This window comes from Chenopodium quinoa, unplaced genomic scaffold (genome assembly GCF_001683475.1).
Source record: "Chenopodium quinoa cultivar QQ74 unplaced genomic scaffold, ASM168347v1, whole genome shotgun sequence".
Taxonomy (NCBI): domain Eukaryota; kingdom Viridiplantae; phylum Streptophyta; class Magnoliopsida; order Caryophyllales; family Amaranthaceae; genus Chenopodium; species Chenopodium quinoa.
Window position 1 is genome coordinate 1,143,072 of NW_018744066.1, and position 14,510 is coordinate 1,157,581.

The 14,510-nt window shown below is 39.0% G+C and overlaps 2 protein-coding genes across 2 annotated transcripts; both read left to right on the plus strand.

Moving 5' to 3' along the window:
* Window positions 1-1,209: 1,209 nt before the first annotated feature.
* LOC110690911 (derlin-1-like) lies at window positions 1,210-8,726 on the plus strand. Its single transcript, XM_021867817.1, has 8 exons — window positions 1,210-1,424; window positions 3,606-3,741; window positions 4,695-4,768; window positions 5,123-5,216; window positions 6,523-6,651; window positions 6,760-6,920; window positions 7,823-7,978; window positions 8,358-8,726. Exons 1-7 carry the CDS (start codon window positions 1,408-1,410, stop codon window positions 7,962-7,964), a joined length of 753 nt encoding a protein of 250 aa, XP_021723509.1. The 5' UTR covers window positions 1,210-1,407; the 3' UTR covers window positions 7,965-7,978; window positions 8,358-8,726.
* Window positions 8,727-8,824: 98 nt separating this feature from the next.
* Window positions 8,825-10,443, plus strand: LOC110690910 (acidic mammalian chitinase-like). The gene is made up of 2 exons (XM_021867816.1): window positions 8,825-9,931; window positions 10,303-10,443. The coding sequence occupies exons 1-2, from the start codon at window positions 8,860-8,862 to the stop codon at window positions 10,323-10,325; spliced, it is 1,095 nt and encodes a 364-aa protein (XP_021723508.1). The 5' UTR covers window positions 8,825-8,859; the 3' UTR covers window positions 10,326-10,443.
* Window positions 10,444-14,510: the final 4,067 nt, after the last annotated feature.

Genomic DNA, 14,510 nt, shown 5'->3' on the forward strand with positions numbered 1-14,510 from the left:
CCAAAGTAAATTGTACGTCTTGACGTTCTGTATATTCATCATGCATGCTTTGTTCAACTCTCATGAATTGATGAATATATGCCCTACAATTTTTTTTTTACTGACATGATTATATGTAACATTCTCCTAACTTGAATTTAAAGTCAAATATTAAAAAGTTTGACCACAAAAATATAAAATAAAAAGATCATTTTTGTGAGAGATGGTCTATTGATATTTATCTTTGCTAGCTTATCTAATTATTTGATCTTGTTAAACTTGAAATAAATAGAAATAAGACGAGGAAAACAAACCTTACTATTTTATGATCAATAATTTCTTTTGTTTGCATAGATAGATAGAGAAAGAGAGAGCCAAAAAGGATAAATGATGCAAAGAACATAAAAGTAAACAGTAATTGAACATGTTCTTTGTAAAAACAACTATATGTTCTTTATAAGAACATCTATAAGTTCATTACAAAATAATTATATGTTCATTTTGCCTTATTTTAAAATAAATAAAAGTTTGTATGCACCTTCAGGAATAAAATTTCATAAATGATGTATGTAGACAGCTAGAAGGAGTACATCCTCATCATGCCAGCCTCATTGGGTATATGTTAAAATCAACTCTTTCCACTACTTGGATATCTATAGCAGCCTAAGGGTCTGTTCTCATTGACTGAACTAAATTAGACTAAACTTATTAGAGTTGAACTGAAGTGAACTAAAATTTAATATGATCAGAACATGCCCTTAGTAATTTTAAACTTAAGTAGGTATGAAAATTTAGACACATATGTTATAGAATATCAAAAGTATTTTTTTTAAAAAAAGTAGGTATGCATGAGGCGAAGCGATGGTGGAGGTGGGACAAGACAGATTTGGAGCGGATAAGTGGATTCAACATAAAATTCGCCCTGCCCCATCATTTATGACGTATAATTTTCATTGCCATCTTTATCCCACCTCCTACCAAATCTGGACCTATCTCGGTATCTCCACCCCATTCAAGCGCAATTGGGTCGGATCTTCCATTTACCCATTGTCCCACTCTACTGTTATCCCTAAAAGATGGTAGCTTTTTATTTTCTTAAGGAACCATTGTTACTTTGTTAGGCCCATTTGAAGCCCAAAATATGAGGCTTGAAGGCCCAATTTTTTGACCCACAAAAATCGCAAATCCGGCCCAATACAACGTGGTCAATACTCAATGCGTTAACAAACAAAATGCGTCAACAAAGTCTTTCATTGCGAAGTTTCTGGGTTATGATTAAACCAAAATTCTGTATTTCTTGCATTCAAATTCTTCTTTGTTAAGCACAATTTCTTTCTGAACTTTCTTCGGATACAATTCAGAAGTTTTCCGAATCTGGGGTTTTGTTCAATTTGACAAATTTTCAACTCATTTGGTGGGTCATCATCAATGTCTTCTCCTCAAGAGTACACCCTTTTTCTCTTTCTTCATTTTAATTCGTAATTTTATTTGGTATTGAATTGTGTTTTTGATTTATGGGGGTGTTTGTTGATTGATTTTGATTTCTGGGTTACCTTGATTTGGGCTATAATGTTTGATTTGAGTAGATTTTTTTGTTGAAATGTTGAATTTGGGGCATGAAATTGAATGCAATTAAAGTTACTTTTTAATGCGGTTGAATTGCAATTGATGGTATATTAAATGTGACTGAATCACGTTCTACTGAGAGTTTTTAGGTTCTCCTTTTGTTCGGGTTTAGTTGTCACATTACTAGTTCATGTTTCGTTATGAACGATTCAATGTGACTATTAATTCTGGACAGGATATGTAATTATAATTCCGAGATACTGAAAGAAATTAGTTAAATTGGAATTTATTTGGTGTTGAAGTGATTTCTATGGTTGTGATCAGTTGTATCTTCTTTTCTTGATTGAATTCTTTGAGCTTCGAAAATCTTACTGGCTTACTGCTGCTGCCAGTATCGTAGTATGAGCATCAAGATTGCCCCAGCTTGCGTCGTTGGTTTATACACTTGAAAATTGACATAGTTGTGTTAGGAGGCTTTTGGACGAGCTTTAATCAAACAGGATGAAATAGTTAATTTCACTTGTACATTAGTTTGGTTCATCAGAGAATTTTAGTTTCTCCACCTTAGAAAAAGATGCCATTCTAGTTACTCTAGACCGTCATAAATAGAATCGACCTTTTATTAGAAATGTTCGTTTATGATCGTGCTCTCCATGGTATGCTTACCTCCAACTTTGTGTAAAGCTCTGATGATGACTTATCGAATGCAAGTTGAAGATACTTATGAAGATGTTATACACTTTTTGAGGTTCAACCTACCATATAAGTTTTCTTGAAGGTGTACAAAAAAATTCTTTTAATGAAAGTCTTGGATTTGATCAGCAATTGGAGTGTGTGTCACTTATAGTTGCATTGCTGAGCTAGTAGATGGAGCATCAGTCTGGTATTACTCTGGTTTTGTCTGCAGTTTAAAACTAACCTCTAGGCTCTAGTAATGGCTGTTTAAGAACTTTTTTTCCCAAGAGACCCTTATCAATTCAATTATAAGCCCTCGAAATAATTTGGTTGTGGCCTTTTGTCTAAAATAAATGACGATGGAAGCTGAAGCAAACACATATATATATATTTTTTATATACTCCATAGTGGTTTGAGACAAAGTCAGAAAGCAGAATGTGGTTATTGAACATTCTGTACATGGTTACCACTTTTATGATATATTGATATTTGATCCTTCATCAAAAGGTTTTCCTGCTAAAGTTTGAAGGGTCAAGTAAAAATTTAGTGAGTATTTTTATCCTCTATCTTCTTAAATTTTCTCTTGATGTGATTTTTGTAAGCTATATCATATTGACATTAGTTCATGACATGATTTGAGTACTTCACATCTGATAATTGTCAATTTGCATACTTAAAGGTTAATCTATTGGGATTTGTCAAATAAGACGTCTAATGGCTTATTGGTTCATACAGTAAGTATTTATTATAAAGAATCTTACTCTCAATACTTGGAAAAGTTTCAACTATTAGGAACATGAACACCATCTACCATAAACATTTGTAAGAAAATTTACTTGAATACCTGAGTTTTGCAGAGTCTTGGCAGTAAAAGACTAACAGTTGAGTGTGTTCAACAGTGGCAGTCATACTTAAAAGTAATGGTGGTTGTTGTGCTAGTTTTTGTGTAAAACTGAAAGTAGTAGTTACTATCTTTTTTTTATTGCTGTGTATGGTTTGTCCCCCTCCACTCGCCCCAAAGTTTAGCTTCACAACTTTTTCTTAAAGATTACAAATATTTTGTTTAACACTTCTGAGCAAAGTGAGATTTTTTATGCTTAACTTCTGCATGAAAAGTTGAAAATTAACCAGATTGATTAACTCTTGCTTCAGAAGGCTTACTGAGCTTTTTGTTTGAACATAAGATTGCTTTGTGGTTATGTACAAATCTTTGCATGTATATATATATATATATATATATATATATATATATATATATATATATATATATATATATATTTCAGCATTTGGTTTTTCCATCATTCTGCTGTTAGGCAAGTTTTTAACCTGTTATAATTATTTTTGTCCTCTAATCATACTTCTCTAATGTTCATGTTCATTTCAGGTGGTATAATTCACTCCCTCCAATAACCAAGGGTTACGGGACTCTGTGTCTTTTGTTTACCACAGCATATCAACTGGGCGCTCTCAATCCTTACTATATTGCATTACTGTATGGAAGGGTTTTCAAGAATTTTGAGGTAGATTTCACTCATTTCACATTTCGTCGGTCGCACCCTGTGCTTTTTTATAGCATGCGAATCTTTATTGATCACTAACATAGTACTCCCTCCATTTCATATTGTTCTCCTCACTTATAATATTTTTGTTAGACAAAGCTGGTCAAAGTGGTAAGAATAGTATGAAGCTGAGGGTTTACCAGCTATTCAATTCTGCATCGTGTTTCATAAGCATTGAAAATTGCCTTGTCCCCCCCACAAGTTGTTGCTCCTGACTTATCTTTTCTATTTTTTTATTTTAACCCCAACTTCACAAGAAGTTGTGGCAACTGGCACCTGTGAAAGGGGTTGAAGGTTTTGAGACTACATGTTGAACTACTGGGTTGATGTGGGGTTTTGTATCTAAATGGGGATGAGATGGGCTTAGTTGGGCGGTCCTAGTTCCGGATGGATAAAAGGGGCTTGTAGGTGTGGACACTTTTAGATAATTGATAATTGGGGCTCCAGTAACCATCAAGGTAGAGGAGCACATATGGAAGAAGGATATTGGAGATTGATGAAGCAGGTTTTTTTTTTTGGGGGGGGGGGTGTGGCACCGTGGAAATGGAGAATTTTTATTAGATCTAAATTGTTGTTTGGGGAGTTTAAACACTATTTAGTTCCGTTTAGCTTTTTACCAAGGCAAGTTTTATCTCTAGCATTTTGACATTGTCATTATGTCAAGGTCAAAGTTAAATACAGCTTTCCTCGAGTTCCTTTACTTTGTCATACAGTTCCAGTGGCTTACTTCTCTTAACCTTGCCTTTTTGTCTCTATTTTTTTTTTATAATGTAATATACTTACTCATAAGCATACTGGCTGTGACCAGCAGAAGATTTGATTTCTTTAGTCATTGGCACCTTCATGCTTCATTTCTCGTTGGCTGTACCTGATTGTTAGCTATTACTTTTTTAATGATCATACATTGTAACCAGGTGTGGCGGCTCTTTACAAACTTCTTTTTCCTTGGTGGGTTTTCTATCAACTTTGGAATTCGCTTGCTAATGATGTAAGTAGAATGGCTTGTTATAAATTGAAGCAGAGTTACTGTATTTTTCCCCTGTCTTTTTTTCCTCCATTTGGACCTTGTTTTGGGCTGGGGGTCTTGTTAGTGATTAAACGTTACCACAAAGCATGGAAAAGGGAAACTCTGTTTGGTGCTAGTTTTGATTTCATATGCCATTTATCTGATCTATTTTTTTTTCAAAAAATAATAATTTATTGACCAACTGATAGCGAGACAATAGCCGAGGAAAAAAATGTCCTGTAACTTATTTTCCTCTACTGAATAAAGACTTCATATTCACTTGCCTTTAAAAGTTAAAAAAGGCTTGGTTTTTAATTTTTAAATTTTGTGTAACAGAGCAAGATATGGAGTTCAATTGGAGCAGGGACCTTTTCAGAGGCGTACAGCAGACTTCTTGTGGATGATGATATTTGGAGCTTTAAGTTTGTTGGTAAAAGATACTTGCATTTTTCAATAATCTGTTTTTGTTGGAATATCTTGTTTTCATTAAAAAGTTGGTGTACCAAGGGTTAATGATTTAATGTGATAGATTACTCCCATATAGTGTTGCAGGGTTTGTCCTTCTGAATCACAGAGAGGGCTTGCCCTTGTGAATTTTAGAGAACTATCTATCTAAAAAATAGAAAGTTGAGTTGCTGAAGTTGATGTATAATAAAATAAGCATAACACATCAACAAAAAAAGTAATTATTATAAATAAGGTTTTTAGGCTAGTGCAATGCATAACCAACTATTAGGTAGTACTCTGGAACCATGTGTTTGGGTTCTGGACTTCTGGTACATGAAATTAACGACCTGAAGCCTCGAAATTAATAGCATATACACTTAATAATCTAGATTTTTTTATTCTGCATACTTTGCATACACGGGGGAAAGATTGAATGTGTTATTTTAAGGCTAATGGATTTTTCATATAATTGATCTGAATTGAGCTAGCTGATTTCGTTCTCTTCACCTCATAAGATGCGTTTAGTAGTTTTCTTGAACTGTTGTTATTTTGATAACAGCAGATGTAACTGTTGTATAATTGATAAAGAATTCGGTGTAGCCATACCCACATTAGATAGCATTCTTGCAATTAATGTTGCTGGACCTTGTTGATTGACCTTCCAGTTACTCTTGTCAGTACCCTTTCTTAATGCTATTACATTTATAATTATGAGCCAAGAACTAATTTGACGATAATTGTTTTTTCTTTTTCGTCGTCTGTTTGTTTGGAGCAATTCATTATTTTACCTTCACTTTTAGTGTATTTTCGTTCTGTTACCTAAAGTTTGAAGATCTCATTCTACCATTTGACATTTCCCATATCTGTTGTTCATCCTCTTATGCTTAACAGTCATTAAGTCTAGTTAATTATTAGTCCTTTTTAAATTTTTAACTGTTAATGTAAGTATAAAGATGATGTTTTGTATTCTTTTTTGGGTAGCCATTGATGTTGATTTTGTCTTTGTGCTAATATAGTTAGCACTCTTAGCAGAACTTAATACTTTTGTTGGGAGTGGATATTGAAGCTCAAAAATCAATGTATTGGGATGATAAATGCTCTCTTTATAATAAAGTAATTTACCAATAAAATTCTTGTTTCTTGGTATTATTTTCCACCTGCTTGCTGGTTACTTTGTCTTTTTTGCTTATGTGTTGTGGTTGCTAATTGTGTCCTTTTTGAGGTCTCATAGTCTCATGTCAGTCTTTGTTTTCACTGATTATCCCTTTTTTCATCTCTATGATTTCTAGGCATTATATGCCATACCCTTCTTTGAATTACCTTTCGGTGGAATATCGCTTGTCTTCATGCTTCTCTATGTATGGAGTCGAGAATTTCCGACTGCCAATATCAACTTATATGGCCTTGTCACACTAAAGGTAAGTAGAACATTTACTGGTCTTGCGTCCTTATTCTTGTTTTCTTCATGCTCATTGCTTCACAGGTGTAAATTATTTGCATGTATTGATATTTGTTTTGCCTTGCAGGCATTTTACTTGCCTTGGGCGATGCTGGCATTAGATGTTATTTTTGGTTCTCCTATCTTGCCAGACCTTCTTGGAATTGTTGCTGGGCATCTGTATTATTTCTTGACTGTACTTCATCCTCTTGCTGGTGGAAAGATGATTCTGAAGACTCCTGCTTGGGTGTATCCTTTCTCTAAATCTTTCTAGGTTATAGATCATATTACATTTTGCATTTAGCTGAAATTTATTCTTGGCTAGCAAGTTATGAAGGAGCAACTTGTCACACTTGATTTTTCATCTTTTTGCATCTGGTTTGTGTAAATAGTTAGGTAGTTGACAACTTAGTGGTCTTAAGAGCGAGTCCTATGAAAATATCCTTTCCGCATTGATCTGTCTCCTTTGCTAATATTTGCATCTTATTTCTCCAAGTTGACCTTCTAGCCTCTTAAAATTTCTTATATACTTGTATACTACAGAGGGATTTGCATGAGAATGAGGTATTTGATCGTAAGGATGGAGGAGGAAGATTTTTATGGATGACAATATGGAATAGTCACTTTTGGTTCATGTAGTCGACCCCACTTATAGGATTAAGGCTTTGATTGATTGATTGATAGTATACTACAGAATAATTGATACCATTCTGCGGCTTTTTAATGTTTCAGCCATATAAGCATGCCCTGTAACCAATACTAATGCTTTTACACCGGTGTTTGCTTTGCTGGTTGTACCAGTTACATGATTATTGCTTTATTCTTTTATGCTAGCACTTTTGTGAGACAGGCTCTTCTTGTCTCATAGCGGTACCTAAAGATTTAGAGATTGATAGTATCATCGGTTGCTAAAATAGGTGACATGTTTTATGTAACATATAGGTTTTCTTGGCTACTATTTATAAATAGTTCAAGATTAACTTTTTTTTTACAGTACATATTTTGGTTTCTTTTTATGCAGTTTTTAGTGATGGATATAACATTTCTTGCATAATCATTGATTTCATGGTGAGATGGTCTCACAATATGATGGAAAACCTACTTTATCCACTTTTTTCAAAGGAAATTCCCTTAACTGCCTTTTATTACAGACGTAAGATAGTTGCAAGATGGAGAATTGGAGCACCAGTGCCCACCCGTCCAGTTGCAGGTGCTGGCAGCCGTGCTGCCCCAGCTCAGCCAGAGAGAGATACAGGTGTTTTCAGAGGGAGAGCTTATCGTCTCAGTGACTGAACACAGGCCTGCAGGTATAATCCAATACAAAATGATACCGTTCGAACTCTTCGAAGCTTTTCCTTAGACGAGCAACAATGATTTTATTCGAAGTTTTTGGCAATCTAAAGCAAAATGGTTAATGTCTCACTTTTAACATTCCTCGGAGGGAAATGAACATCATACATCAATTGCCTTAATTTTAAGGAAATGAACATAATCTAGTTCAGTTGATCCAGCTAGTTGTTGATGGATGTATTTGAAATTATGGATTAGCAAATGAAAAAGTCTTCCTGCTCCTTTGTTGTTTTGAAATTATAGATTAGCTAATCAACTACTATTCCTATACTCTTATGTTCTTAATCAGATAATTATAGAAGATCATCTGATTTGAGCAAATCGATCATGTTTCAGGTGATTCTGGAGTTAGTTATTCCCTTAAAAAGTTTTGAAACTCGGTCGATTTCAGGCTGAGATGATGATTGAAGAAGCAGTGACTTTGAAGATAGTAAGGTTTTGACGAGAGGCAACTGGAAAATAAATAAATACGGAGTAGATAAATAAAAAAATACCAAAGAAAAATATACGGTGTTTCAGAAGTACGTATTAATGAGGAGTATAGGATTGATTTATTTTGACTAGGTCATTAAAAGATTAAGCCCAATTACCTTAGGCTTGGGCAAAATCATTTTCTTGACTTTAAAATCAAAATATCAACCATTAAACGGCAGCATATAAAACGTTAACATTTTCATCTATTGTAAGAGGGTGGGTTTGGCAGGATGCACTTGTCTCTGTTATTGGTGTCAAGATTTTCCACATCCACTTTTTTAAGGCTACATTTTTCCTTTAGTATGGCCTATTTATTACTCCCAATTAAAGCGTTTGTTTGATCTCAAAACATTATCAAACAATAATGGCTTCTCTTAAGATTTTGATCGTTTCCTACATTACTTTACTTTCTCTTTTCCATTTCGAGTTTTCGAATGCTAATGTTAAGGGTGGCTATTGGTCTCCTGATGATGGTCTCGAAGCCTCAGCCATCGATTCCACTCTTTTCACCCATCTCTTTTGCGCCTTTGCCAACCTTAACTTACAAACATACCAACTCACAATTTCTCAGGGATGCCAAACCTTCCCTCAAACCATCCGCCGAAAGAACTTGGGGATCAAAGCCATCTTATCCATCGGTGGAGGGAGCGCAAAATCCTCTGATTACAACAACATGGCTAGCCAACCTAGTTCTCGAAAAGCCTTTATTGACTCCTCGATAAGCCTTGCTAAGAGGAATGGTTACAACGGGCTAGACTTAGATTGGGAGCAACAGTCTAAGAAAGAAGAGATGGACAACATGGCAACCCTATTAACCGAATGGAGGGCCGCAATAAAGGCTCAAGCTCCGAACTTGATCCTGACCGCGGCCCTTCCTTTCACACCTATTGCTAATTCCGTAGCTACATTCCCTGTCAAAGCCATTTCTGATAACCTAGACTGGGTGAATGTCATGGCTTACGACTTTTATGCACCCGGTTATGGTCCGCCGCCATATTTTACTCATCCTCATGCGGCCCTTTATGATCCAAGCGGCGCCAAAGTGAGCGGAAGTGATGGGATTAAAGCTTGGATCAAGGCGGGTGTGCCGGCTAAGAAACTCGTGTTGGGTGTCCCCTTTTACGGTCACGCATGGACTCTGGCTAACTCAAATAACAATGGTATATTGGCACCAGCCACTAATAATGAAAACACTTTGGTTCCGGAGGGTACACCTAAGTATATGGAAATCAAGCCGTTTATTAGTAAAAATGGTGCAAAGGTTGTGTATAATTCTTCTTATGTTTTTAATTATTGCTACTCCGGGACGACTTGGATTGCTTACGATGATACACAGGCCATTGCTACCAAGGTTGCTTATGCCAAGAGGAACGCCTTGAACGGGTATTTCGCTTGGAAAATTAACCAAGACCTTAATTGGGCTCTTTCTACAAAAGGTATGTTCAAACTTCAAAGTTTCTAGGTTTTTTTTTAGTGTGTTCATTTTAAGTGTCTACGTACTTAGGCTATATAGGTTGAATCAATAACAATTGGAATTTTAAATCAGTAAAATTCAGTAACCTTATTGGACAAGCATAGCATGATTAATTAGTAAAACATAGTTTAATGATTCAATTTATCTAAAGCAAATTAAATCGAAGAGAACATGATTTAACTTGACTCGTATATACATGTAATGTGTAACTGTGCAAGAGTTATGCTTATGCATAAATAAACAGTGTATACATTTCAAATAATGTTGTTGATGCTTATTATTGACTAGAATTAAGAAGGGCTAACTTCAAGTAAATTTATTTGAACATTGCAGCTTCACAGACATGGGGATCATAGACGACGAGTGCCATAGTAAAAGATCGAGAACAAGCATGCATGGGAAATAAGTTTTGTTTCGGGTGAAAACAATGGGACCTTGCCGAAGGTCCGCTGAAACGGAGAAGGCTGGATTCGGTCCAAGTTATGTTGGGCCGAAGGTTTCCTGCACAGTAAACACACGTAAACTAGCCTCGGGGGTGTTGCCGAGGAAGGCCCCTCCGATGCTAAAGTCAGTACAATGTGTAAGAAGAGGACACTATGCAAGAGAGTTTGTTGCTTGAGGCTTTAATGGAATATATCAGAATATATCAATGAACATATGAATGAACCTATGAATGAACATATGAATGAACATATCAATGAATATATGAATATTGATGGCTTTTATACCTCATCATACATGGAGAGGTTGGGCCTTAGCCCAATTGGCTTGCTTTGTGGGCTGACCTTTGACTTTAGCACAATTGGAGAGTTGAACCTTGACCTTGGGCTTTTAATTGGATCATTTAATATCTAGGCCCAATTGGACTAAATTGGACCCAAACAACTTGCCCCCCAGACCCGATTTGGAAGGATGACGGGTCGGGTTTGATTTAATTCAGAAAAGGAGGGAAGTAAATGATTTAATTAATCCAAAAAATTGAATTTAAACCGTAATTAATGAGATAACAACGGTTAAGGCGGATGATTGTGGAAGTTGGACGGATAATGGGCAGTTTAATCACAAGATCATGTGTTTAACGGTTACTTAGTGGAGTATTTAAGAGAAATTAAAACGCAGACTCCTCGTATCCCATTCCTGGAGATATAAACAGAGGCGCGTCATCTCTCCTCACTTATTCACCAACACAAACCCAGAATTCTCGAGAGAGAAACCAAGAACCCGCATCAAAACTTCGCAAATTCCCCGAGCATTAAGCTTAGAAACTGAGACTTGCCACTACGAACTCGTAAATCGGCAACTTTCGCTTCAGATTAAGGTAAATTCCTTTGATTTCAGTTTATTTTTCTTCGAATTCGAACTCCTTCCCCTTTTCTTTCGACTTTTTTCTTCGAAATAATCAATGGCAAGAGGAGTTAGAGGTAGAGCCCGTGCTCCAAGAAGAGCAAGGCCGATTCCCGATCCTAGGAACAGGATTGGGACCTGGAATGGACAAAGGCCAGAGTCTGACCCTGCTGAAGGGATTAGGGCGACTCCCCTTTCCTCGGCTCCTCCTCAGAGAACGGAGGAGCCGAGCGCTTCTGGACGGGATGATGAAGTTCCCGCTGTCCTTTGGGATATCCTCCCCGGGTTTTCAGAATGGGAGAATGCCGAAGTTGCTTCGGCCATGATAAAGAACCGCCCCTACCCATGGTGGGTGGAGAATGCCGATCAATATCGATTTGCCGAGCAAATTGAGTTGCATTACGGCATTTTTGAAGCTGATGGGTATTGGTGCCGAATGCCCTCGGCATCCGATAGAATCCATCGTCCACCCCCGGGGTATGTGGGGGTGTACACAAGACAGCTTCAGTACGGGCTGAGGTTCCCTTTGGACGTATTCGTCCGAGACTTGCTGATCCATTACAACATCTCTCTATGTCAGTTAACTCCCACCAGCATCCGAAGGGTGATGACATACTTATGGGTCTGCAAGTTCTTCAAGTATGTGCCGAACCTGCACTGCTTCAAAAAGCTCCATCGGCTAGTGCCAAATATTCAAAGTGGGCACGGAAGCCATGGTTCTGGGTGGTACCGGATTGAGTCCCGGCCCCAATACCTAACCATGTGGCCAAACGACTCTTCAGACAAGGACTGGAGAGGTCAATGGATTTGGGTTAGGGCACCCACAGATCCGGGCCACCCTTCCGTCTTCAGCGCTCCCCGGTACCTCGCTGAGCCTGATCCCGAAATGGGAAGTCTAGGTCCCCCCGCAGATAACGGGGCGGATCCGAACCTTGATCAGCAACATATCTTCGGCAAGCTGCCGAACCGGGGGGGCAGTGGCCGAATGCAGCATATCCCGGAGACTTGGCTCCCCGATACGCATTACGTTTTCCAAGAGAACATGCTAGCAGTTGTTGGCCTCAGCCGAAAGTTTAAGGATGGTAAGCTTCTTCGGCTGGGGCCGAGGCTTTTTAACTATCTCTTTTTCTTCTCTCGCTTCGCTTTTTTATGCTGTGCCAACCTATCTGAACTAACCTTTCCCCTTTCCTTTTTCAGAGCGGGACGAGACCAACGTTGGCATTAACTACGCTCGTCTTGGTGTCAACCGAGAACGAGTTGTAACTGAACGGGCCCCGTCTATCACTGAGCCGAGGCATAGGGAAGTTCATCTAGACTCTTCCCACTTCCAAATTGAGGCTGTTGCTCTGTATCAGAGGCAGAAGCCTTGGTGGAAGAAGAGAGACCCCTGGTTTCAGCTGCTGGACGAAGAAGCTGAAGCTGCCCGTACAGCCGAAGAGGTTGCACGGGTTCTCGAAGCTTGCGAAGGAGGAGAAGGGTCCTCCAGAGCTGCTGAAGCAGAAGCTGCAGCTAGAGCAGCTGAAGAAGACGAGGCTTTGCTGAAGACCTCGGTGAGCTTTCAGACTTAACTTTGTCTTTCTTTTTTCTTTTTTTTTTTTTTTTTTTTAACTCACATTCTTCCTCCCCCCTGTCTGTTACAGTCTGAAGAGAGTAACAGACATAGAGAAGGGAAAGCTCTTGTTCGTCCCGAAGACCAAATACAAGGAGAGTCTTCAGACTCAGATATGGACGAGCAGCCCCTTCAGAAAAGGCGCCGAAGGATGGCCATCATCGGCCCTCATGACTTTCAGCGGAGGCCGATGACCATCGGCGTTGCAATAAGGGAACCCGAGGAAGGCAGTGGATCGCCGAGGGTTCCCCGGCCACCACCCCAATCACCTCAACAGACCCCTCCGCCACCTCCTGAGATGGAGGTGGATCAGAGAACTCCCGAATCTAAGGGAGCGGTCCAAGAAGAAATTAAGGAGAGTGCTGCTGAGCACGAAAACAAGGATGCCGTGATGTCCAGTGCTGAGGGCTTCACGGCAGACATCGCAAGAGAGGTTGAGGCTTTCGTCCTCACCCCTGAAGAAGAGGAGGTTATAGTAATTGACTCCTCTGAGAAGGATGATGCTGAGCCATCCAAAGCTAATCAAGCTCCATCGTCATCCTTCCCTTCCTTCCAGACTCTGCAATCTGGAGAAATGGGTTTCTCGGCCCCCCGAATTCCAATCCCAGACCACATCTGGGACCTCATATGGGGTCAGAACCGAGAAGGAGTTGCAGCCTACTTCGGCGATTTTGCTGGCATGTCCGAAGTAGATAGGGCAAGGATCTGGTCGCTGAAGGCCACTGCTGGGATGGGCGAATCCAGCAGATCAGTTCCTGACCCAGCCAGGTCTAACCAACTGCTGATGATGCAGGTAATTTTCCTTGTCTTCATTTCCTCTGAAATTCAGCTCTATTTTTATTATTATAAATATATATTTTTTTATTTATTTTTTTTTTTTGTCTTCCTGTTTTCAATTCGTGCACAATCAGACTCTCACTGTAGAGCTGATAGATACCCTACAAGATAGGGTAGACGCTGCTGTGCACGACAAGAAGGTAGCTGAAGAGGAATTAAAGCTTGCTAAGCTGAAGCAAGCAGCAGCTGAAGAGAAGCAGCAGAAGGGTGAGGAGTACGAGAAAAGAGCTGCTGAAGCCCTAAAAACCTTCTGCGACGCTATGGAGAAGGAAGTTTTTCCTCCACTGATGGAAGGGGAAAAATTCCTCCAGGAGCATATGGGAGTGGACGTCTCCAAATTCAAGGCTGCTGTTGAGAGCCGTATTCAGGAAGGAGCTGCTGCACAAGCTGAAGTGCAGCAACGTCTAGAAGCTCTTGAAGCCAGCCGAATGGCTGCTGAAGAGCTGCTCCAGGCCAAAGATGTCCAACTCTCAGAGGCTGCTGCTGCTGCCGAAGCTCAGAGAGCGAAACTCCATGAGGCTGAGGATCAACTGATGACCAAAAAAGTTGAAGTGGCCCAGGCTCAGACAAAGGCTTCCCAAGTTCAGCAGGAGCTGAATGAGCTGAAAGGTTCCTCCTTCAAGCTCGCTGATGAGCTGAAGAAATCCAAGGAAGACTTGGAGGAGACCCAGAAGAAGCTGGCTGATGCTGAGGCTCTACTCAAAGTCCGTGTCTATACCCAAGAGGAATATGAGATGGGTTTCAGAAACGG

What these genes read in the sequence shown, in the direction of transcription:
- LOC110690910 (XM_021867816.1), top strand. Translation starts at nt 8,860, where the DNA reads ATGGCTTCTCTTAAGATTTTGATCGTTTCCTACATTACTTTACTTTCT. An exon ending in TTGGGCTCTTTCTACAAAAG is followed by an intron (nt 9,932 to 10,302) that starts GTATGTTCAAAC and finishes TGAACATTGCAG; the next exon opens with CTTCACAGACATGGGGATCA.
- LOC110690911 (XM_021867817.1), top strand. An exon ending in TTGGAGCTTTAAGTTTGTTG is followed by an intron (nt 5,217 to 6,522) that starts GTAAAAGATACT and finishes TATGATTTCTAG; the next exon opens with GCATTATATGCCATACCCTT. An exon ending in CTGAAGACTCCTGCTTGGGT is followed by an intron (nt 6,921 to 7,822) that starts GTATCCTTTCTC and finishes CTTTTATTACAG; the next exon opens with ACGTAAGATAGTTGCAAGAT.